Here is a 24166-nt window from a genome sequence, read left to right on the forward strand (position 1 = left end):
CTCCGCAATCTCTCTCCTCCCCCTCCACCTCCGGTAACCTCAAGCTCGAACCAAACCATGGCTTGCAAGAACGTCTCCTCCTCGGCCATGCCGCTCCTCCTCGTCGCCGGCACCGTCGTCCTCGCGCTGCTGGCGTCACCGGCGGCGGCCTTCAACATCACCAGGATCCTCGGCGAGTTCTCCGACTTCTCCACCTTCAACCACCTCCTCACGCAGACGAAGCTGGCGGACGAGATCAACCGGCGGCAGACCATCACGGTGCTCGCACTCGACAACGGCGCCGCGGGCGGCGTCTCCTCGCTCCCCTCCGACGAGCAGCGGAAGGTGCTCTCCGTCCACGTCGTCCTCGACTACTACGACACCGAAAAGCTCGGCGGCATGAAGATGAAGAACCGCTCCGCCGTGCTCACCACCCTCTTCCAGTCCTCCGGCCAGGCCACCGACCGCATGGGCTTCCTCAACTACACCAAACGCTCCGACGGCATCATGGTGTTCGGCTCCGCCGAGCCCGGCGCGCAGGCCACGTCCCAGATGGTCAAGGTCGTCGTCACCCGCCCCTACAACATCTCCGTGCTGCAGGTCAGCTCCCCCATCGTGCCGCCCGGCATCGCCTCCGTCAGCAACAGCAACACCGGCGCGCCACCGCCCCACCCGGCCAAGTCCAGCGCGCCGGCACCCTCGCCGTCCAAGTCCAAGGGGAAGAAGTCGGATGCCCCGGCACCGGGCCCGTCCGACGACGTCGACGACGACACCGCCGCCGACGCGCCGGGACCGGCGGTGGATGGCCCCACGGCGGACGGGCCGGCGGCGGACGGTCCTGCGGCGGATGGTCCGACTGAGGCAGACGCGCCGGCGCACGACAAGGGCGACGTCGCAGACGCGCCGTCCGCCGCCGGCAGGGCGGTGGCCAGCAGCGCAGGCCTTGGCGTCGTTGCACTTGTGGTTCTCATCTTCCCCTCAGTCTCACTCTGATCAATGCTAAAATGGTGGAGGCCGAGAAATCGGAAGGAAGAGTTTATAAATAGAATGACCATTAGGAAACGATATAGTCAGGGTTCACTCTATCGGTTGAGACGTTTGTATCGGGGGTCACTGAAATTCCGAAATTTCGAAAATTTCGGTCCGAAATTTGGAAAATTTCGAGTAAAATTTAGTTGAATTTGAACAAATATTACCCAAATTCATGAAAAATTGAAAAATTGAGGCTGAAATAATATCGTATCGGAGGTGACCGAAATTTCCGAAATTTCCCGAAATTTCGGTCCGAAATTTCCAACTCTGGATATAGTACAGTGCTAATTAGTGTTTTTAGTAACTTTATTCTACATAGTAATCTAATTGTATAGGTAGATTGTGTTATATGTGTGTCCATTGTCATACCCTCCTACTCCTATCAGGAATACTGGGATAACAATGTGAGAGTGCGGCAAAAACATGAGCCACTAATGCCACTTTCCGTAAAAATAGATATGCTCCTTGAAGTAATTCTAAATTCTTGAAGTCTCATAGTTTACGTGTCATTTAAATAGTTATAAGATAGATTAATATATAATGATAGAATGTCAAATTAAACCTTTTCTAGTTAAAAAATAATTATGAATTTTCTAGTTAACTAGTTATAGTTTAACTTTTCTATTTCAACATATAGAAGTTGAATTTTAACTTATATGTTTATACAATGATATATAACATATTAATCTATATTCTCAATTTCTTTCATAAATATTTAGATTTAATGTAAACAACAAGTGGATGTTCCGTAAAGAGTTTAAAATTCACAACCCTGAGTAAGAAACTGTGCAACACCACAATAGTTTATGTGAAGTGCTTTTAAATATTGATATTTTCTCGGTAAAAGTAGATAGGAAAATTCTTGTAATGGGTGCTTAGGAGGCGGTGGAAGGTGGCGACTGATCCAGATCCGGTGACAAGAGCTACCAAAGAAAGAGAAGGATGGTGATGCTAGGCTATTGGAGCCGAAAAAGATGAGGGACCACGTGTGACATCCTGGCCCAATTAGGATAATGCCTGTGTTACCCATGTGAGCTGTGTGCGCATGTTTAGTACCACCTTGCTAGTCTAGCAAGAGCGGAACCAACTTATAAGGCATAATCGCTCCAAGCATATCACTCTTGGGTTAACCCTTTTGCATAAAGCGAGGACGAAAGTGTAAGTGGTGTGGTATGCGTAAATGGGTCCGCTACTGGAGAAGATGGAGGATGGTGTGCCTCCGAGGTGGACGGTAGTTGGTGCGGGATAGTGGGAGATTCGCATGATGGGGGAGGAAACATCACTACACTACAACACCAATTAGGACGTTGTGGTCTATTGATAAAAGTGGATAATCGTTAACCCTTCATCTATCGGGGAATATACTGTCAAACTTTCTATCACTAAGAATTTTCGTCTCTCCATCCATAGAAAAAGATATATAATGGTAACAACTTTTTTCGATTGTTGAACCCCTGTCAGACACGTGCGGCAGACTAAGTATCATCAAAAATTTTTCCCGACATATAATTTGCCAGTAATACCTGTTTATCCTGATGAATGAGTGCTTCTATATCTATGTTATGGTGTAGTATGTACGTATTGGATGTTCTAGAGCGTTCCTACATATGAACACAATGCTGGTGAGGGTGAAAATGGATCGGACAATCTGATCCACTTCAAATCCGTCCGAAACGAGGATATGGTATAGATTTATAGAAATCTAGCAGATATGAATGCAGATGCAGATCATATGATGTGGATTCGAGTGCGGATGTGGTATTTCTAAAATCTGACGGATAAGGATTAGTACCCATTACTAATTGTACAATTTATAGCATCAATGGCATTGAACTATTAAATACTAATTGTACAATTTATAGTAGATATAACACAACATTGAACATAATTTCATATATTCATAGAATTGATTTAAACTAATAATTTCCAATTGTTCAACATATAAAATATTAAACTTCTAATTGACAATTGTTTAACATATCAAAGCGATCAACATATGGAGTGAGTAAAATAAACTCACTAAACAAAGGTGGACAACAACTGAGACATTTGTTCCATGCCATGTAAGAACACTAATGCAATTGGCAATCTAAACCACCACAAAAAAAATAAAAAATCTAAAATCCAATGGTTTGTAAAGTAACTTCATTAATATATGTATTCTATAAAGTTACAATAAAGTTACAACCTACTACATCCTAAAGCATCATCATCCACTAACAATTATTACATCTTAACATTCAAACATGCAAATCTACAATTTATTATATTCAAGAGCTCCACGTGCAACTATATCAAATCCCTCTCACATTATTTTCATAATATTTCAACTTATATTCTTCAAATCCTATTTTTCTTCCTCTTTATTCAGTTTGATTTGAATTTGTGGTTTTTAAATAGAGGAACTTGAATTAAATAATCTTAATATACAAACATGCCAATCTATAGTTAATTACATTCAAGAGCTCTACACGCAAGTATATCAAATCATGGTCACATTATTTTCACAATATTTCAACATATCGTTCCAATCCTATCTTTCCCTCTTTATTCAGTCTGATTTGAATTTGTGTTTTTCAAATAGAGGAACTTGAATTAAACAATACTTATTCATTAGTTCTCCATTGTATTATGGGCTATAATATCTGCCAGTTTATTTTTCTAGTGCTATAACTATTGTCCTATATTAGTTCTCATATTGGACTACGTAATTATTATCCCTTGCATTACTTCTACAAATCTTAGAAATATGAACTAAAAAAACCATTTTTCTACCACAAGTTTTCTATCATATAAACACTAGAAAAAGTGCATGTGCGTTGCATTATGTAACAAAACACGAGAGATTTAAGAAAAAATTAAGAAAGATTTATATTATGTAATTAATTAAAATATAAAATTACAATTACACATGTATACGATGTTGAAGAAAAGAAAGGCTGATGAAAATCAATGTAAATGTGGGAAATAAAATATGACTGGATTTAATTTTTATTAAATTCTACATGATTAATTACACTATGTGAAAGTTTTTCAGAATTTTCAGATCTGCATTTCTAATTTTAATAATACAAACATCATTTTCATATTTATTTAAATAAAAATCTAAATAAAAACCCTCCTTTCTCCCTGGGCCATTTTGAGACCATTTCTTTCCTTAGCCCCTCCCTCCTTCTCCTCCTCTCCACTTCCGGCCCACAAAGCGCGCATCAGGCTCATCAGCAACAACATGTCTAATCGTCCTCCCCTACTCCTCTCACTGTCGCGTGGGTCCCAGCGCTACAGTGTCGTCACCTACCTCTCGCCGGTCTCCTGCGGCTCTCGGAGGACGCCTGAAGCTCCCTCCTCCATGAAATCCGGCCACATCCTTGGAGGTAATCCAAAATTGATTGAGGGGTTTCGATTCTTATCTCCCCCACTTTCCGTTTTTTCAAGAATCGGAGCAAAACCGCATCGTATCGTGCTTGAAATCGAGTCTTATCCTACACAACCGAACCCTAAAGTTTCCCTTCTTTTTGCTTGAACAAATATCGTGTATACCTATGGATGTTGAGGACAACGGACAAAAATAGTCCTGGAATCCTTACATACATCGTATCGCGCTTGAAATCGACTCTTATCCTACACAACCGAACCCTAAAGTTTCCCTTCTCAGTCCGTTTAGCTTGAACAAAAATCGTGTATACCTATGGATGTTGAGGACAACGGGCGAAAATAGTCCTAGAATCCTTACGTATTTTTTAACAAAATAAAACCAATATATTTAACACATCATATGTCTTAGTTGTCCAGTTCAATCAAGAAAATCTTACGGTAACGTACAGGCATAGATGGCCAAATGGGCTGTCCGGTCCGGCACGGCCGTGCCTAGCCGAGGTCAGTCGGGCTGGAACAGTCTGACCTACACGTCAGACCGTGCCGTGCCAGCCCACGGGCTGCATATATGGCCCAGATGCGACCCAATAAGACTCGGGCCGTGCCGGGCCGGCCCAAAGGCACGACAACCTATCATGCTTTTCCACATAATAAGTCTATTTTTTCCTCCCTCAACTCTTTGGGCTGTGTCCATATGGCTAGAAAACAAGTCTATTTTGTATTCCCCTTCTCTTTGGGCTATTCCTTATATGGTTGATTAAGCCTATTTTGGATTCCTCTACTATTTTTTCTTCGTTTATGCCGTGCCGGCCTACCGTGCCAAGGCATCGGCCAAGGCACGATCCAACTGTCAGGCTGTGCCATGTTTGGGCTGGGCCAGGCCATCGGGCCTTATTGCCATCCATAGGTACAGGTAGGAAAAAGTATACTTAGAATACCTCAACTATCGCTCAAGTATCATTCATGTCCTCCAACCATAAAACCAGGTATATCGACTCCTCGAACTATCAAAACCAGTGCAAACAATGCCCCACGGTGGTTTTGGCTGACGTGGCGCCTACGTGGCGGTCTTGACCAAGTCTTTATCCTACGTGACGCTTATGTGGCATTAGAATAAAAACAAAAATAAAAAAAATATGTGAGACCCATATGTCATTCATAAAAAAAAAAATATCGTGGGATCTTACATGTCATGCTCCCTCTCTCCCCTTATTATATCTCCCCCCGGCCTTTCTCTTCACCTTGGCCGGAGCGGCAGCGGGGACGGCAGTGGGGAACGGCGACGACGGCGGCGGGGAGCGGTGGCGGCTGTGTGGGGAGCGGCGGCGGCAGCGGCAGCGGTGGGAAGCGGTGGTGGGGAGCAGCGGTGGCGGTCGGGAGCGGCAGCTCCTCCCCGAAGCACGAAGCACGACCCCGCAAAAAAAAGGAAGCACGAAGCACGAAGCGGCGAGCTCCCGGGCTACGCGGGCGCGCGCACGCCGAACCTCCATACCTCTTCCTCGGCGGCAACCTCCTCGCCGGCCCAATCCCTATGGGTGGGCATTCGGTCTAACCGAGAAATTCGGTTCGATTTCTCGGTCTTTTTGAAAATTCGGTCTTCAAAATCTCAAGACCGATCGGTCTCCAACAAAACTCAAGACCGAACAAATCGGTATTCGGTTAGTTCGGTTCGGTCTCAGACCGAACTAACCGTAACATATGTTTGAACAATAAAACACAAATCAAATAATCAGTGCAAGATCGATGAATCAAACAATTAGATCGCAGATGACACACTACAAATTGGTGCACCATCAAATCAAGCACGATTTAGACAAGAAAAGAAGCAAATCGAACACGATTTAGAAAAGAAATCAGCTTCTCATGGCCATGGCTGTCATCTTCCACCAGGACCACCACCGAGGCCGGGATGCAGCCGGCTGGCTGGATGCGGCGCACGGCGATGGAGACGGAGGCGGGTCGGCTGGAGGCGGCATACGGCGATGGAAGTGGAGGCGCGCCGGCTGGAGGCGGAGGCGGCCCGGCTGGAGTCGGCGCATGGCGATGGAGGCGGAGCCCCGGAGGTAGGCTGGTTGGAGGCGGCGCACGGGCGGCGATGGAGGCAGAGGCGAGAGGCGCACGCTGATGCGGTCAAGAGGCGGCGCGAAGGTGCAAAGGAGGATGGGGATGGGGATGGGGACGGCGCACAGGAGGATGGGGATGGTCAGATGGGGACGGCGGCGCACATGTGAATGGATGGGGATCGGTTTGCCTCTAGGGTTTCTTCTAAATTAGTGGGCTTATTGGGCCAACAAGGTCTATTGGGCCCAATTCGGTTAATTGAGACCCCTGACCGAATTAACCGAACAAATTTCGGTCTTAATGGTTGAGACCGAATTTCTCGGTCTCAGTTTTTTCGGTTTCGGTCTTTTCGGTTTGGTTCTTCGGTTCGGTTTTATTCTGCCCACCCTATCCCGGCGTCGCTGTCGAACGCCACGGCGCTGGTGGCTCTCAACCTCGCAAATAACAGCTTCGCCGGGCAGGTGCCCGCCGAGATCGGCACGCTCTGCGCGCTGTCGCTGGAGCTGTCGAACAACAAGCTCACGGCGACTGACGCCGGCGGCGGCTGGGAGTTCGTGGACAACCTGACCAAATGCGGCGCCTTGGCTGAGATACTCCTCTACGGCAACAAGTTCGCCGGCGTGATGCCGAGCTTCGTGAAGCTCAAGAACCTATACTGTATATAGAGCTTTGGTCAGGGAAGAACAGCCCCCAGTTCCTCTCAGATTCAATTCCCGGTTTCTTGTTCTCATTGAAAACGGCGCGAAGGGGAGGAGGTCGGAGTTGGGGACGCCGACCATGAGCTCGACGCCGGTGTTGGCGAAGGCCTTGATGACGTCGATGTTGGTGTCGTAGATGCGCGCGTACTTGAGCGACTGCTGCTGGATGAGCTGCACCACCTTGTCCGGCGCCGGCAGGTCATCGACGTTGCGGGCTTGCGGCCGTAGCAGATACCAACCTTGCCTTCGAGGCAATGCCCTGCAAAAGCCACATTTGCAATCATGCGTTATGGGTCCACAATATTATTTTTTTTGAATGACATATGGGTCCTACATATTCTTTTATTTTTGTTTTTTTTTCTAATGCCATGTAAGCATCACGTACAACAAAGACTTGGTTAAGACCGCCACGTAGGCGTCACGTCGGCCAAAACCACCTCCAAAACCACCGAGGGACATTGTTTGTACTGGTTTTGATACTTAGAGTACTCGGACAATAATTGAGGGAGTCAAAGTATCCTTTTTCCGGTACAGGTATCAACTGTATAGCTGACAATCCAAACCACCACTGACTGGTGCGTGGCGTGGTTGCGGCGGCCGTGGCTTGGGGACGGGTCTCTGTACCTGTGCTGATCGGTTGACGCGGCTGGCCAGCACATCAGAGGAGTGAAGCGGGGAGTGAGGCCCAGGAGACCAGAACGATAGGCTTCTTGTTTCTAGGGTTTAATGTGGCCTATTTATTTCTTCTTTTCTCATATATACATACATATTATATTATACGATTTATTTATACATCTATTTTCTTATCAAAAGTTTTGGATATACATCGGGATACCCTTCAATTGCCCTTCATTTACATCTGAATACCCGACCAACAGCGTCCATCCTATTTTGCAAACTAGACTACACAAATTTACAAAATAATAAAATATACACAAAAATATTCGACAGTTTTCATGTATCCACCTTTGATTTACTATTCATTTTCTATTTTTTAAAAAAAAATCAGCAAAATAGTGCCGACGTTCAGAACGTTTGAGCGCATAATTAGAAAGAACGAGCAGACTACATGTAAGTTTCACAAGAGAGACCAAACATAGTCGGTGGTGGAAGTACGAACAAATTAAACAAGGAGTAAAGGGTGTTAGAGAACATATGTTAAGATACAAAAGTTACATGAAAATACAAGGAGCAAAGGGTGTTGGAGAACATATGCCGAGATACAAAAGTAACAGACATGATACTTGATACAGTACATGCTAGTGATTCTACTATTATAAAGTAACACAAATAATGCACACGTACAAACAGAACATTAACATATCCCGCATTCGAGTGGACTTCCTGGAACCAGTCAATCTCAGTTATGATATTTCTAATGCTATAAGATTCTTGTGACTTATCAAAGTTTCACTATCACCTTCAATCTAATGTTTCTTCATTCAAAACACCACCGCCAAGAAGATATCCAGGCAGCGTCAGCTCCTGGAGAAGGGATATAAATTTAGAACAGGGAGAAGAACATTGAGGGAGTAGAGATTAGACTAATCGATTTTCATTGCTTAATCCAAACCACAATACAATCTCTCCTTATATAGAGAGGGAAGGACCCATCCTAGTCCTATCCAATAAACTCTGACCAACTGAGCTACAGTACTGAGTAAGAGGGGAAGATAGGGATAATGTTACCTCCACCGGTACTGGGCTGCCCAACGCCCATGAGATCTAGCGGCTGAACCACCCACTGGAACTATATACAAAAGACCCACTGAATGGGTAACATCAGGGGCGGTGATGTACATTGGCGCACTTTTATCTTAACCATACCTTTGAGGCTCTCAGTCTACTCATAGAATGTCTCTTGCTTCTTATCCATTTGTGGTCCTTAAACTTTTTAAACTTCTTCCGTTGTGTCCACCAATTTGAATAATCCAAACTTGGATTGAATTCAATAAAATCGTATAGATCTGAAGAATCCTCCCCACGTCCTGTAAGTCCTTTGAGAATGGTTCTAACATTATCCCTTCCATAGCTAGATGTACACCTCTGAAGACTATCGGAACTGCAATAGGTTAAATATAAGCTTTTCAGATATTGGACGAACAAATATGAGTTCAAAGTGACAAGAATAACAGATCTACACAAAATAAAACAGAAAACTAGTATTTCTGAAGGGAAAAAAGGGCTTCTAAATTAAGAAAAAGGGAAATGTCTTTTTTACACCCCTGGATTTTTGCATGTCTAAAAATCGTCCATCAACTTCAAAACCAGACACTTTCATCCCCGAACTTTTCAAACTGTTTGGTTTACGTATTTCAACCAAAATCAGACTGGTTTTAATATGTGGCATCTCAGTTAGCAAAGAAAAATAATAAATTAGTGGACTCTACATGTCATTCGCTATCCCTGCATTTTGCTCTTCTTCCTCAGCTACAGCCTACAGGCTAAGGTGACCGGCAGCGGCTACGCCTTCGGGCGCGGTAACCTTCTTGGGGGCATTGTCGAGGTACCCTCCTCCCTCAACGAGGATCTCTAGTTGAAAACCTTGTCCAGTCTTTTGGACGGACAACGACGGCATCTTTTGATGTCGCTACCTTCATGAAGGCGTTGTCTTTTTTGAGTTTCCGTTCTGTGGTGTTGTTGTAAGCCTAGCGGTGACCGGCCTCGCATAGCGGTTGCCGGTTCGGTGTTTGGCTCCCCTCTCTGTAGCTTGTGTTTGTGCAGTTGGCATGTGGTGTCGGGGCGTGCGCTTTGTGCACATCCTTCCTCAATAGCTTGCTGTCGATGAAAAACCTTCTTGTAACCTTTTTTTTCCTCTATCTTAATGACATTGGATGACCTCCTTCGGTCATCCCGACAAAAAAAGGTTGGCCAAGGGCAAGCAAGGAAGCAGAGGCAGGCAGGCAGTGGTCAAGTAGCAGCGAGTAAAGTTGACCAAGTGCAGAGGCCGCAGCCTGGCGGCTGTGGGTGAGGCATTGATCTAGTAGCAAATAGCATCAGCGACACAAAATCTGCCCAAGCTCACTGGTGCCAACTAGCAATATTCCATGGGTATTAATTAAACAAGTAGCTTGATTAATTGATTGCATCGTTTGACTCATGCTGCTTAGAAATGGGTCTTTGCTCCACATGCACGAGATACCCACCAGATCGGAAGGAAGCCTCCTGTGTGCAGCTCGGCCCTCAGCGAAGCCCTAGCCAAATGCATGTGCGATGAAGCTAAGCGAGTTGGCAGCAGCAATGGTGGGTGAGGCACAAGGACAGGTGAGGTCGATGCCAGCGCAGGCAGGGGCATGCCGGTGATTCGTCCAGAGTTGTTGCTTCACTGCTTCAGCAGGAAGAATGAGGAGGAAGAGAAGGAAGAATCCCAAAAGTAGATGGTTTGATAAGTTAAGGGGTGATTAATATCCAGTTTGAAAGTTTAGAAACAAACTTTAGACTTTTGTGGAAGTTCAGGGATTTAAAATAGACATCCCTAACAAAAACAAAGCAGTACATTAGAGCATTAGCAAGATGGTACTTTCAAATTACACTCCTTAGTGTGTTCATGTGCATATGTACCATTTTCAATGACACAAAAACCAATTAACAATGCAACCTACAAAAGAAAAACCATGCTTGCCCTAAAGGTCGATTTCTGCTCAAAGAAGTATGAAGAAACTTTAAGACTTAATAACAACAAATGCTAAGAACTGTTAAGATCAAGCTCCTCTACATCAACCTCACCATTACCATATAAAGTACCAACTAAGACTATCTTCTTCATTGTACACCTCCAAGAGCTACTCCTAAACTTTTTGGAGCTTACCTGCAGACCTCACCAAAGCCAGGGCCAAGCTTATCTTGAATATAAACTTGCTGTGTGTTCTGAAACCGTAATGCTATCACTGTAGAAGATTTTCTCGGAACAGAGGCCTACATGCATATGGTCTTAGAATCAAATAAAATGACAGAAATAAAAGACATGCTAACAAGAATCAGAGATAAAAAAAAATATCCGAATCGGTACAAAAGAGTACTACCTTCAAACTACCATCTTGATCAGCACAACGAACTTTAGATGCTTTTGAACCATCAATAAGAAAATGATACATTTCAGTAGCACAAAGGTTGGCCATCATCATCATGAAAATGCAACCTTTCCACATAAAGTTAAACCTCATTCTTAAACAATGAACTGATAAGGTAGCAAAATGAGATAGCATTAGCACTGCTCCCTGTTGTCCGTCCCCAGGCTTACCAATGGTATCAAATAAGTCATTTCTCTGAAGCTCATTAGGTTCATAGTGCCCAAGTAAGCTGATGGTTTCTGATACGATGTTAAACACCTTGCAAGGTTCTAAACAATGTGTGGTCTGGCTGCCATCTCCCACTGTCATTTGCCTAATGCAATGCATAATTCGTATAAAAGAGGAGCCCATTAGCCTAAGTGCTGCAGCAAGGCAGATAATCTCCTCTGAAACATTAGGATATAATCTATCCATCTCTTCCTGCTTTGCCAAAAGAAGGACATTTGACACTATGCTTTTCACAGCAGTAATAGTGTCCTGCCTAGATTGTTCATGAAGTACTTGCTGGTTCTCTTCAATGAAACGGACTATATCACTCTCATTGATGGGCAAGTCGTCATTGGAGTGCAAGTTGCAAAACAAAACCAGCCTATTGATATCACAGGCTAGCTTCTGATGAGTTGCAGCCTGTAAACAAGAGCTCAAAGGTCTTCTTTTCATGGAACAACCCAACGGCCTTTTTACACCACTAGTTCTTCTGAAAACACCTAATGCAGGTAAGTAACTCAAATAGACATCCATGGCATGCTCGAACGCCAGCAAATTCATGTTCAGATCCCCATTGTCAGCACATCTGCACGCCAGCAGTAAGAAATGAGCCTGGACAGCAGGCGGAATAGAGAGCAAGCAGCTCTTGTGGAGCAGGGAAAGAGCTCCTGAAAGGCCAATTTCTGGAACTTCCAACTTAGCCTTCGCTGACCATGATAGTGCGCTCAAAAACCCCTCCTCGTCTTGCACAGATGAAATGAAGTGATGCGACATGAGCTCCATGACGAAAAGGTTGCCACCACTGCACACCGAACCCAGAGAGGTGATTCTTGAGCGTCTCGGCATAACAGCATTGGCCGCAGTAAAGCAAGTCATCAGTTGGTTGCTAGATACAAGATTGTCCAGGAACACCTACAACATATAAACCAAACAAGAAATTAACAAAAATACCTCTCTATCCGTTGTCACGGATGAGCTCTCACCTAACTACTCATAGGGGAAAAAGTTATTTACGCCGGTAAGGGGAAATTTTCAGTTGTCCCCTGAGCATCACATTCTGATTCCGGAATTGAGAGCAAAAAAAACAACCCAATGGTGGCGAAGCGAACGGAGCGCGTACCTCGAGGGCGGGGAGCAGTGAGGGGTCGAGGTCGCGGCAGAGGATGCCGCGGAGGGAGGCGAGCAGGCGGGTGCAGCGGCGTAACGCCAGCTCCGCGTCGGCGGAGAGAGGCAGCGACAGGAGGCAGAGGCGGAGGAGCGCGGGGAGGTCGGCGGGTGGCGGGCCGGAGGCGGAGGAGAGGTCCCGCCGGGAGAGCTCGTCGAAGGCGAGGCCGGACAGGCGCCGGAAGCCCTCCAGCTCGCCGGCGTCGGCCATTGCCGGGCCCCCCCGTAAACCCTAGGGTTTGATTTTTCGGGGATGTCGGAGAAGCGGGGGGTTTGCGTCGGCGAAGAACGAGGGAGGCCTTCTTGGTGAGCGTTCGCAGTTGGGCCGTGCGTCGTGTGGGCTTCGCGGAAGGCCGGGCTCGTTTGGTTGTTTGCCGTTGCAAACCTTGCCAATTTTTTCACTTTACTACTAGCAATGATGTTCGTGTGTTGCAACTTTACTATACTAGCAAAGATGTTGATGTGTTGCAACAGGTGAATTCAATTTTAGTAATTGTATATGTAGATACTTTCCATTTTCTTCCACCGTGCATTTATCACACTTTGCTCTCCCTCTACATTTTCTAGCTATTCTGCAATTTACACAGTCTTTTGCCTTGTTCATTAACAAAGAAAATCTCATCACTAATAAGCCACAAAGCTTCTGCAATATATATTTTGATAAAACCTATTTTGCAACCCATAATACTGCCCTCATATTAGAATACTTCGAACATACTCCCTCCGTCCCAAAAAAAAGATAAACCCTAAATTTCTGTGTCCAACGTTTGACTGTCCGTCTTATATGAAAATTTTTATAATTAGTATTTTCATTGTTAGATGATAAAACATGATTAATACTTTATGTGTGACTTATCTTTTTAATTTTTTTCATAATTTTTTTAAATAAAACGAACAGTCAAACCTTAAACTACAGAGGGGAATTGCTCCTCTAGAGAATTTTGAGCTGGCGTGGCCACTTGCGCGAGCCGACGCGTCATCGGCGCTGGAATCTTGTGGGATTTCACGAGCGCAGGTGCGGCCGCGTCGACACTGGTTATTTTGCAAAAAAACCCTTAAACTCATTGATAATTTGTTTTAGGTTCCTGTCCTACAGTTTCTATGTTCTACGTTGTTACGTGCAGGACCTCTACAAAACGAAATATTCTGACCAAAGAAGCGAAAAATCAGAAAACAAGACCGCGCTCGAAAACATGGAAATTAAGGGTTTTTTCCGCAAAACTTGCAACCCTATCCAAGTCCTCCACCCCACGAAAACCTAGCCGCCACCGTTCCCTCGCACCTCTCTTCTCGCTCGCTCTCCCCTAGACCACACCGCCGCCGCCTCCTCGCGCCCTCACCCCCCCAGTGCCGCCGCCGCCGACCACTTTTCTCACACTTAGCCAAATCGTCGCACCTTCCCCTTGCCACCGCGGGGCCAGTTCCGGCGGAGGGTAGGCCATGCCCGCCGGATTCGGTAGCCACAACCTCCTTGCCGGCGGATCCGGTCACCCGGAGGCGAGGGTAGGGCTAGCACAGGAGGCTCATCGACAGTACGGCGGTGAGCTCCATGGGGAAATGCTCTGCTCCCCACCCTCATCTTTCTTCTTTCCAACACTGTGCTGGATTTGGCAAGATGAGTAATACGGTGCTGCACGGAAGCTTGAAGCCGCTCTGGCCGGCGACGGCATCAAGCAAGAATAGCATTGTACGCAGCCAAAAAGGTTTGTCTCCATGCATGTCCCTCTCCACATCCAAAGCCGTCCACGATTCATGTGTATCTGAGTCCCTTGCTATCGTTGCCGCCGGCAATAGATTGTTCTCATATGTGACGGTGACCAGTGGGCAGTGGCACAGACGATGTGTGGGCTGGCTGCCTGCTTGCCTCTTATCATTCCTTTCCCCTTTTTTTTCATGCTCTCTCTTTCTCCCTTTGTATGTGTGTTGCAGCCTTCCAGGCTCTCACTATCATGTATTTCTGAATTTGTGCAGGTTCTTGGCAAGTAACTCAAATTTCTTTTATCTTTCAGGATAAAAGTTTAAGAGGTATAAGAGGTTGGCTTTCTGTTTTGTTTCAACCTCTTTTACTGATTTATTTCATTCCTTAGATTTGGTCTTTAATTATGCATCTTTAGTTACTGAGATCCATAAATTTGTTTGCTTCATTCTTTTAGGTGGTCGACCATCTACAGTTGCTTTGCCTCTCACACAAGAGCCACCAATGAAGCTCCACAGCATAGCGGCAATTGCATACCAGTAGATGCTGCTGGTTTTGTTTGCCATCAGTCATCTTGATTACCTTGGTGCACATAGATATTATCTGTTTATTTAAAAAGAAAACTGAATTTGGATTTGGTGACTACCAAACAGGTGAATACTCGACTTGAATTGTTTATGTACAAAAAGTATTTGGCAATATGTTCTCCTGTAGTTTAGATAGGCTAGCAGTAGATGTTGCTGTTTTGTTTGCCATCAGACCTCTTGATTACCTTCATGCACATAGATATCATCTGTTTATTTAAAAGGAAACTGAATTTGGATTCAGTAGTACACTGGGATTTGGTGGCTACTGAACAGTTGAACACTAATCATGAATGTTTATGCTTGAAAAGTATTCTATCCTTCGGAGATTCTTATTGTTGGCCAGAGGATATAATTAGAAGACAATTGCTGATCCTTTGGAGATTCTTATTCTTTGGGAAGGAAGGTAGGGTTGTTCAACCCCAAACAGTTGCTGATCAGCTATACTGATCCCTTTTTCATGTTGCAAAACTTTTTATCCTATGCCTTCTTTTGCTCAATTGGCCTACAACCAAGGGATAAATAGAAATTACCACAGGATCTTCTTACAACGATGAAAATTTCATTTGTAATAATCATTTTACTACCTCAATAGGGAAAAAAAAACTAGGGCGAGCTTTTATAGGCTGAATGCGGAACTAATTCTGTGAGTAGATGAGGTTATGTGATAATTGAGTGTACTATCTGATGCTCTCTGTCTGCATTTTCTTTTATGCTTTCCAATTTTGTGCAGATAAATAACTGGCAAGAAATTGAAATGCCTCAGGATGGTACAAAACTAAGAGTAAGAACTTTGGATGCCAATACAACACTGTCAGCCTTTGGTCATGAAAACATTTGAGAATCGACTTAGACATTATCAGGTATGTCATTATTAGTACCATCAACATCCTGATTAACTCATCTTAATTAGCTGGAACTATAATACCTATATTTTTCTGAAATATGCTATTTCTGTTCTACAGAAGCAAATTATTGTTGTATAGTGTGTGCTTTCATTTGCTGTAAATCTTATAGGAGGGTTTGAAGTATATGATAAACAAAGTGGAACAACTTATGAACGTGATGCCTAATTGTTGTTGTTTTAACTAGGCAACAAACTCAGCAAATTCAGAGGCACACTTCAAATGATCTGGTAGAAATCCCCACCTTAAATCCTTAATACTGTGCAAACCACAACTATATTTAATCATCTGTTGCCCTTATTTTTCTTATATCTACACATGGCAATGATGCTTCATGTTTATTTTCTGAAAATGCCAGCACCTAAGATTTTGAAGCACACAGCTAACAAAGTGGACATGCTAGGAGTGCAATAGAACAAAATGCAGTACACATGTATGCTGATTGCAGTGCTAGGAGTGCAATAGATTTTTTTACATGGGTGTTTTTTTTTTGAATGATGGATGTTAATTATTGAGGGATATGAATGAGTTAGATGATATATACAAGGCGCGATGAATGAATTGAGGCCATCCTGATGTTGGGTTGCACAAGTAATATATTTCATTGGATTTATCTTTTTATTATGCACTATTTACAGTAGTTGGCCGGAGAGGAATGACTAGAGCTAGAAGACATTTTCACTTTTTTCCCTCTAAATATGGGCAACATGCCTTTAAACCAATTTTTTCTTCTTATTATTACTTGCTCATTCCTTATCTGCAAGTTCAGTTGGAATTTGGATTTGTTAATCTGCTTGAGTTGAATTTACAAAGCGATTCATATCTGGGTTGTTTTATATTTTGTTAAATGGACATGATGGCTGTTAGACTGACTGATAGCAATAACAACACTTCTTTGAAAATAAGAGGGGTAGACAAAGATAGTTCCTCCATCCTCCCTCTTGTTTCTTCCCCACGTGCAGTTGAGGCTAACGGTGATTTTTGACGGAAAACGCGATGGAGTGGCACGGTTCTAATTTCCCCAAATTCCAGTAGCATGTAGCCGATATCGTGAATAGTAGTAACATTTATCTAAAATGGCGTATTTGTAGTGGCATGGATCCAATTAACCCATATAAAAATGAGATCTGTTACTTTGTTTTCTAGATGCTACTGGCCACCCCCATATTTATCTTGCATGTGGCAATGAATAATGTATTGTATTGCATTTGTCCACAATTTGATCATGCAAAGTTATAAAAAGTGGTGTGGTGGTCTTGCCGAGGTGGGTTTCAAAGTTTCTATATCATTTTTTTATTGATGTGGTTCAAGTGTTAAAGTTGCTTGGATTTTTCATTGCTCAGAACTGTAGATTTTCATTAGTGAAAATTGCAAGTGACAAGTTTGGTTCTATTGGTCAATATAATATTTTTTTGTGATATTGTGCAAGATGTTAAGTCAAATCCGTGACTGTTATCTTGACTAGAAGCAAATTTATGCCACAAAATATAGTATTTATTGCTGAGATTGTAGGATTTATTTGTTATAAAATGTTCTTTTTTATCTTGTAATAAAATGTTACCAGCTTAACAGAAGAAAACTATCAGATTATGTTTTATAGGCTAAATGTTAAACTATTTTCGTTAGTATGGCATTTTTTTAATAATATTCTTAAGCCTAAACAAAAACTGGATTATATGTAAGCTATCTAATTATGAATGGCTTTGGTAAGTAATGTAGCATTCCTTCACTATTTATAATACCATCATTGAAGAGATGATCTTCTTTACATTTTTTTTCTTTCATGTGCCCTTTACTACTAAAAAAGAATTGAAAGTACAACCTGAATAATTGGAGGGGATCTTACTTGACCAGTTGGCATGTCTCTACTTCACATTAGTGGGGATCTCACTTGGCTAATTGGCCAGTTGTCATGTATCTGCTTCACATTGGAGGGGATCTCAGTTGGCCAATTGGCATGTCTCTGCTTCACTTCATTTCAGCTCCTCAGAAACAAGCAACCAAGTTCTTATTGCCCAGGGATGGCCAAGCTCTCCAAAAACAACTGATATAATGAAATATTCTTTCGTTCCTCCCACAAAGCTTCAGAGCTGGACTATCACAAAAAAAAAAAAAAACTTCAGAGCTGGAGGGTGAGGTTGCTGCCATGCAAAGCTGAAATTTCATTTTTGAATATTCCTACTGTACTATTCTGTTTTATAATCGTCGTGCTTTTGTTTGTAGAGTATGCTTAATTAGTCATAGAACCAGATTTACAGTATAAATTCGTGAAAGCAGCTGTAAGCTTTTTCATACTATTGCTTATTTTCAAAAAGGGTAAGTTTGTGCTTTAGTGCTTTAGCTAAACCACAAACTTGGTAGAAAATTAAATCTCAATTTACAATTGCATCTATGGCGTTTAACTCCATCTTGAGTGGACTGCTTTTATGCTATTATCAACATAAAAAATGGATCCATGGAAGGCCAAATTTCTATGTAAATTTTTGTGCTATTTATCCTGTCTTTTTTTTTTTGCATTATTCATCCTGTCGAAATCCCTGCTGTACTATCCCTGTTGTCCAATTAGTCATAGATGTTTACAGAAGTTTGGACTGGACATACTATATTTTAAATTGAGATTTTATTTTCTATTAACATTGGATTGAATATTATAGAATTGGTACTCTTATGTCATAATGCATCTTCCTTCACTCTATTTACCAAAATAATCTTACTCTCCTTTTCGGAGGCCATTGGTGTAGCGCGCAAAGCGTGTGTTTGACTCTAGTATATAGTCAATAGCAACTCATACATATAGAGCTGTATTGATCGTGGAGATTCGATCTTCTTATGGAAGTAAAACAAATGTGCCCTTGATTGAAAGGACTCATGACTCATCAGTGTAAGAATGAACTGAAATACTAACAAAGTAGTAATCACAAGCCGCTCTTACCGAAGCTACACAAACTTGTTAGAGAAGGCCTACATAATCAGAAAAAAAACATGCGACACAAAATATTAGGTTTTTGCAATAATAAGCAAGTATTACCAACCATATGCAAAAGTATCTAGGCATCCAATAACTTCACCGTATTTCTTTGACCTCAAATGCCCCAACTTCATGAATCGAATCCACTAATAGGGATTCACTGACCTCAAATGCACAGTATTTCACGAATAGAATCAAAATTCACTGTATTCAAATGCCTCGAATGGGGTTATTGGCTCCGTGAGATGAGCATGCAACATTGGTGTATGCGAACGATCTGGAACATGGGCTTGGATGCAATCGATCATGAACTATGGACGCACGCGGGAGGCCAGGAGCTATCCAATCGATCTGGTGCTAGGCGGAGCCATGTGTCAATGAGGATGGTCGACACAAGCATCACGAAGCAATTGGACTCACGCGGGCCAGGTCGTTGCGTTGGAAAGCGTAAACCTTGTGCTATTTGGACACAAACGACGGAAACATTACGGATATTTTAAGTAGGTAAAGATAAAGATATGGTAAAAATTAGAATTGCCAATTTCTTTTGCTCAGTTGAGTTTGGCCGCAAACCAAATATAACTTGGTTGAGTTTTATCTTTTGGATATATAATACGGTGGGGACTGTACCCCCTCCTTTTCTTGTCTCACGGTGGGATGGAAAAACAAGGTTATAATGTTATAGACGATCACTAGTGAAATATAAGTATATATTGTGAAAAACGATACGAAACTGTAAAATACTTGCGACAGTTTTCAAATCATTAACCATCGAATTTGCTTTGAGATTGGTGATAGGCAGAAGAAAATTCATGTACATGAATGGGCATGGGGAATATCGAACACTCGAGCTGCTCCCAGTTCATGTAGATGAATGGTACCACTGCACCAGCTCGTTTTATTTCATATACATATATAAATTACATTAAGTATAGTTACACTTTAATTATATTTGAAAGCTTTTCAAAAAAAACTGTCAAATGCTATATTGGTACTCCTAAAAATAATCATAGAAATATGCAAAAGATATATTTCATCTCCACGCATAAAACATCGAATTTCTCCTCAATATTAATCTCTACTAAACAACCTAAAGTTGCAAATAGAGAGAGCATGCTATCTTATCCCCTAAAGTTGCAAATAACTTCCCCCGAACAGGTAAGAGCTGATGAGTAGTTGCTTTACTGCGGCCAATGCTGTCAAGCCAAAACGCTCTAGGGTCACCAGTCACCTGGGGAGGAGGGGTATGGGTTCACAATTTTATCCATACCCATCTCATATTTAACTTGCCCATACTTAATGGGTGTGGGTATTACCTAATCGATCGGTGTTATACTATCCAATTGGTATTGGTAACCTACATGTGGACCCACATATAGAAATAGCTCAAAATGTACACAAAGTTATTTTTTATGCAATAAACCATTTCTAAACAAATTCAACCAAATTTGACAAGTTTTTATAGTGTGGATGCGAGTTTTAAAATTATGGGTCCGAGTTAGGTGGGTAATAATAAGTATAATCTCCCCTACGCAAAACTGAAATTAATGGGTAATTTCTTTTTACCCATACCTAGGGATGAAAACGGATCAAAAAGAAACAAGCTCTACCATATTCACTTTTCGGAATTGGAATTGGAAACCCCGGATACGAAAAAGAAATACAATATTATCAAATATAGATATGGAGCAAAAATGAAATGGAATGAATACAATAAAGAATATTTGTCGGAAGATAAAGACCCCTCAAATTGAACTTCTCGAATCAAGATATATCGTTTGTTATTTTTCCTGGAATAATAGGTCATCATTTCCAAATTTTATATTATTTATTTTGTAGGTGATCCTAAACAATACGTGAAAATCGGTTTTCATAGCCGTTCCCTTAAGAGAACTATTATCCACTTTCTAATCTATTGAATAAACCTAAGATATCTTCCTTTATGCATAATTACACATGGGAAGGAGGAGGAAAGGATGAGGCCGGTGTAAGTGGACGTACAACAGCTGTGGGATGGGATTTTTATTCAGATAATGAGATAAAATTTTGATCTTTGCTCAGCGAGTTACAGTCAATTATTACAAAAATCCATTCGATGACGAATGACGAGCACACACCAAGTCAATAAAAGCACACCCAAATAACATGAAGCAAGCACAAATTAATATGCACCAACGCTAGATAAAGATCCCACAATTATTGAATCCTACTCCGTGTCGACGTTTGATGTCGCGACTACGGTATTTGGATAGTATGGGGATCGTTGGTACTAGAATATATGCGAGACTTAGGTAAAAGAGACGGAGACGAGGATTTTTATACAAGTTCGGGCCCCTGAATTGTCAGGTAATAACCCTACTCCTGTTGGCCGAAACCGGTCGTTACTCTTATTCACCATGATCACACCAGTACAATATTTGGGGTAGCCTATCTAATTGTTGTCGACTTGACGGCCTGAAGTATCATCACTAGTCGACAACAGGGTAGTCTTCCTCCTCGAATCCGTGCCCGGCGAGATCAGAGACAACGCTATGTCTTTCCTGACAGTATCCGAAGACACCGTAGGGGACTAGCCATGCTTATTTTTGAAGTCGATATCTGGCGTCTTGTCTTGTTGTATATTGGCTTGTATGTTGATCTTGTGTCTTGATCTATTGTTCTGTGTCCCCTCTCCTCCTAGGAGGCCTTGTATTTATACCCGTAGGTGTCCCCTTCTCCAAGTAGAACTAGGGAAACCAATATGGATACAATTCGAGTAGTCCTTGTCGTTTCCATGTAGAACTCTATTCATCCTTCCTTATGCGGAACTCCTCCTATCTCCGAAGGTTGTTTCCGTATAAGACATGGTATGTGGTGGGTCCTACCGAGATTTAATCAACTACTATTAGGTATGTGATATCCATAACTCTGACACTCCGTATTTGTGAATCTCCATCCGCAGTTGGTGAAAAGACTTTTCCTCGAAAAAAAAACTACCTTTTGTTTTGTTGGATACACTTGAAGGTTAATTTGTATTTTCGAATGTACATACCGGGCACTGTGACGGTGTGCCTCGGGGCAGTAACTCGCTTCGGATGTTCGAGCAGGACATTTAGTGATAGTGCAACACTGAGGATCGAACTTGTTTGAGTTTGATTTCCTCGCACAAGAAAAAAGGAAATTGTAGCGACTTTATTTCCCTTTTTCCGTTTCCATGAAATGGGTTGGCTTCTACTCCCTCCATCCTAAAATATTTGACGCCGTTACTTTTTTAAAAATGTTTGACCGTTCGTCTTATTTAAAAAATTTAAGTAATTATTAATTCTTTTTTATCATTTGATTTATTGTTAAATATACTTTCATGTATACATATAATTTTACATATTTCATAAAAGTTTTTGAATAAGACAAACGGTTAAACATGTTTAAAAAAGACAACGGTGTCAAACATCTAGAAAAGGAGGGAGTACTAAAAATGGAGGCGAGCGAAGACAGCGGGGAACCAGCCGCATGCAGAGCAGCGACGACGGCATCCATGGCGCGCGGCGTACGTACGCAGGAGCACATTTGGAGGAGAGGACGACCCCGACCTCCTCCCAGAAATAGCAGCCATCGCGGCCTTTATAAGCATCCACGCACGATCGATCGCCATTGCAGAGAGCTCGCAACCACAGGCTAATTTAATTAGCACCAGAAATATGGCTTCTTTCAAGATGACGCTGCTCCCCGTCCTCCTCCTCCTCGCCGCGGCCTCGCCGGCGGCGCTGGGCGCCTTCGACGTGAACCAGATGCTCGCCGACAAGTCCCAGTACGGCTCGTTCCTGAAGTTGCTGACGCAGACGAAGGTCGCGGAGGAGACGAACCGGCTCAAGTCGGCGTCGCTGCTGGTCCTCCAAGACAAGGCCATGAAGCCGATCACGTCGCTCCCCGCCGACAAGCAGCGGATGGCCATGGCCAACCACGTCCTCCTCAAGTACTTCGACCCCATCCAGCTGGGCGAGATGAAGGACCGCACCGCCATGCTCCCCACGCTGCTGTCCAACACCGACAAGAAGCTCGGCGTCGTCAACTACACCAAGGCCAGCGACGGGCAGATGTACCTGGGCGCCCCCGGCGCGGCCTGCGTCGCCAAGCTCGTCAAGGTCGTCGCCGCGCGCCCCTACGCCATCTCCATCATGGAGGTCAGCGAGGCCATCCTGCCGCCCGCGCTCGGTGGCAGCGGCGGCCCCGGCCGGCGCGCCAAGGGCGGCAAGGGAAAGGTCAAGCCGAAGTCCAGCGACGCCGACGAAGCCGCGGCCAAGCCCGCCACGGAGCCAAAGGCAACCGATGTCCCTAAGTAAGCCGGTGGCAAGGTCGACGCCGATCGACGCGCTCCTCCGTCCACGTACAAGCTTGGAATTGGATAGCGCAATAACCACGCACGGCTAGGCGTAATGTGTGACGACACGTACGGCGCATTACCAGTCTAGTATACCATCACCTTTGACCTGTACTGCTAATTTTCAGTTTAATTTGTATTCGATCAAGTACGTGAAATTGGGTCGAGTTCGATCGATCGGTTGTTTCATACGAACCGAGTTTTGTACTGCTACTAATTAATGTAATGGCTTATGGCTAATGCAAATATTTGCATGTATACGGCTGATCGATGTGCATATACTGCACATTATGTTCAAGAGAAAACCACAAATCGATCGTCCGATTCCTTAAATAAAAGCTAGCAGGTGTGTTTCACTTTACCAACGAGTTAAGCATTAGATTATAAATAGTGAAAAAAAATCAGCAATTAAAATATTTTAAAAAATTTGTGAAACGTGATGAAAACACTAAAACATGTCGCTATCACATACGTTTTAACAGTTTGAAACATATTTTTTTATTTCATTAGAATATAACTATATGATACATTTTTAAGATTTAATTGTAACAAATATAACAGTGTGATCGGATCATAAATCGGATAAGGAGTTTAGAAGAAGAAATATTATTTTGAAGATCACTATATACATGGTACATGAATGGAATGGAGAAAAAAAAGGTAGTATGGAAGCAGAGAGTAAGAGTAGTGATTGTTTAAGTTTTGTAAAACATGGTGAAAACATATATTAAAACATGTCGTTATAGTTCATGAAACATTAATGGTATAAAACATATTTTTTTATTAGAATATAATCATAGATATTATAAAGAATTAATTATAACAAATATATTGGTTTAATCGGATCGTAGTTCGGATAAGTAGTTTAAGAGAAAAAATATTTTATTGATTGATACATATATGTATTAGAGAGAACAGTAGTAGACATAGTTGTTGGAGGGCCCGATAAAGATTCGTAGCATCGGTAGACCTGTTGGTAGCATTCTCCCATTAAGCTTTGAACACGAGTAATTAAGAAGTTTATTTTAAATGGAGATCTCGACTGCCAATCAAATACTTCCGTTCATTCG

General features: G+C 42.9%; 3 protein-coding genes and 1 long non-coding RNA gene across 8 annotated transcripts; 3 read left to right on the forward strand and 1 right to left on the reverse strand.

Moving 5' to 3' along the window:
* LOC127764681 (fasciclin-like arabinogalactan protein 3) lies at positions 1 to 1159 on the forward strand. Its single transcript, XM_052289591.1, has one exon. The coding sequence runs from the start codon at positions 58 to 60 to the stop codon at positions 970 to 972; it is 915 nt and encodes a 304-aa protein (XP_052145551.1). The 5' UTR covers positions 1 to 57; the 3' UTR covers positions 973 to 1159.
* Positions 1160 to 8214: 7055 nt separating this feature from the next.
* On the reverse strand, positions 8215 to 12845 carry LOC127764677 (uncharacterized). Its single transcript, XM_052289586.1, has 5 exons — positions 12543 to 12845; positions 11168 to 12334; positions 10954 to 11060; positions 8835 to 9207; positions 8215 to 8630 (listed from the first exon to the last, which is right to left on the reverse strand). The coding sequence occupies exons 1-4, from the start codon at positions 12795 to 12797 to the stop codon at positions 8958 to 8960; spliced, it is 1779 nt and encodes a 592-aa protein (XP_052145546.1). The 5' UTR covers positions 12798 to 12845; the 3' UTR covers positions 8215 to 8630; positions 8835 to 8957.
* A 990-nt stretch (positions 12846 to 13835) lies between these two features.
* Positions 13836 to 17993, forward strand: LOC127762820 (uncharacterized). 5 transcript variants are annotated; one of them, XR_008015589.1, is made up of 4 exons: positions 13836 to 14289; positions 14558 to 14611; positions 14740 to 15729; positions 15959 to 17993. It is a non-coding gene; the product is annotated as an uncharacterized LOC127762820 (long non-coding RNA). The 5 variants fall into 5 exon arrangements; XR_008015587.1 differs by having other exon boundaries at positions 14740 to 15272; positions 15600 to 17993; XR_008015590.1 differs by having other exon boundaries at positions 14740 to 14935; positions 15600 to 17993.
* A 4377-nt stretch (positions 17994 to 22370) lies between these two features.
* Positions 22371 to 23457, forward strand: LOC127764003 (fasciclin-like arabinogalactan protein 3). Its single transcript, XM_052288807.1, has one exon. The coding sequence runs from the start codon at positions 22417 to 22419 to the stop codon at positions 23056 to 23058; it is 642 nt and encodes a 213-aa protein (XP_052144767.1). The 5' UTR covers positions 22371 to 22416; the 3' UTR covers positions 23059 to 23457.
* Positions 23458 to 24166: the final 709 nt, after the last annotated feature.

The sequence above is a fragment of the Oryza glaberrima genome, chromosome 2, assembly GCF_000147395.1.
Source record: "Oryza glaberrima chromosome 2, OglaRS2, whole genome shotgun sequence".
Lineage (NCBI taxonomy): Eukaryota > Viridiplantae > Streptophyta > Magnoliopsida > Poales > Poaceae > Oryza > Oryza glaberrima.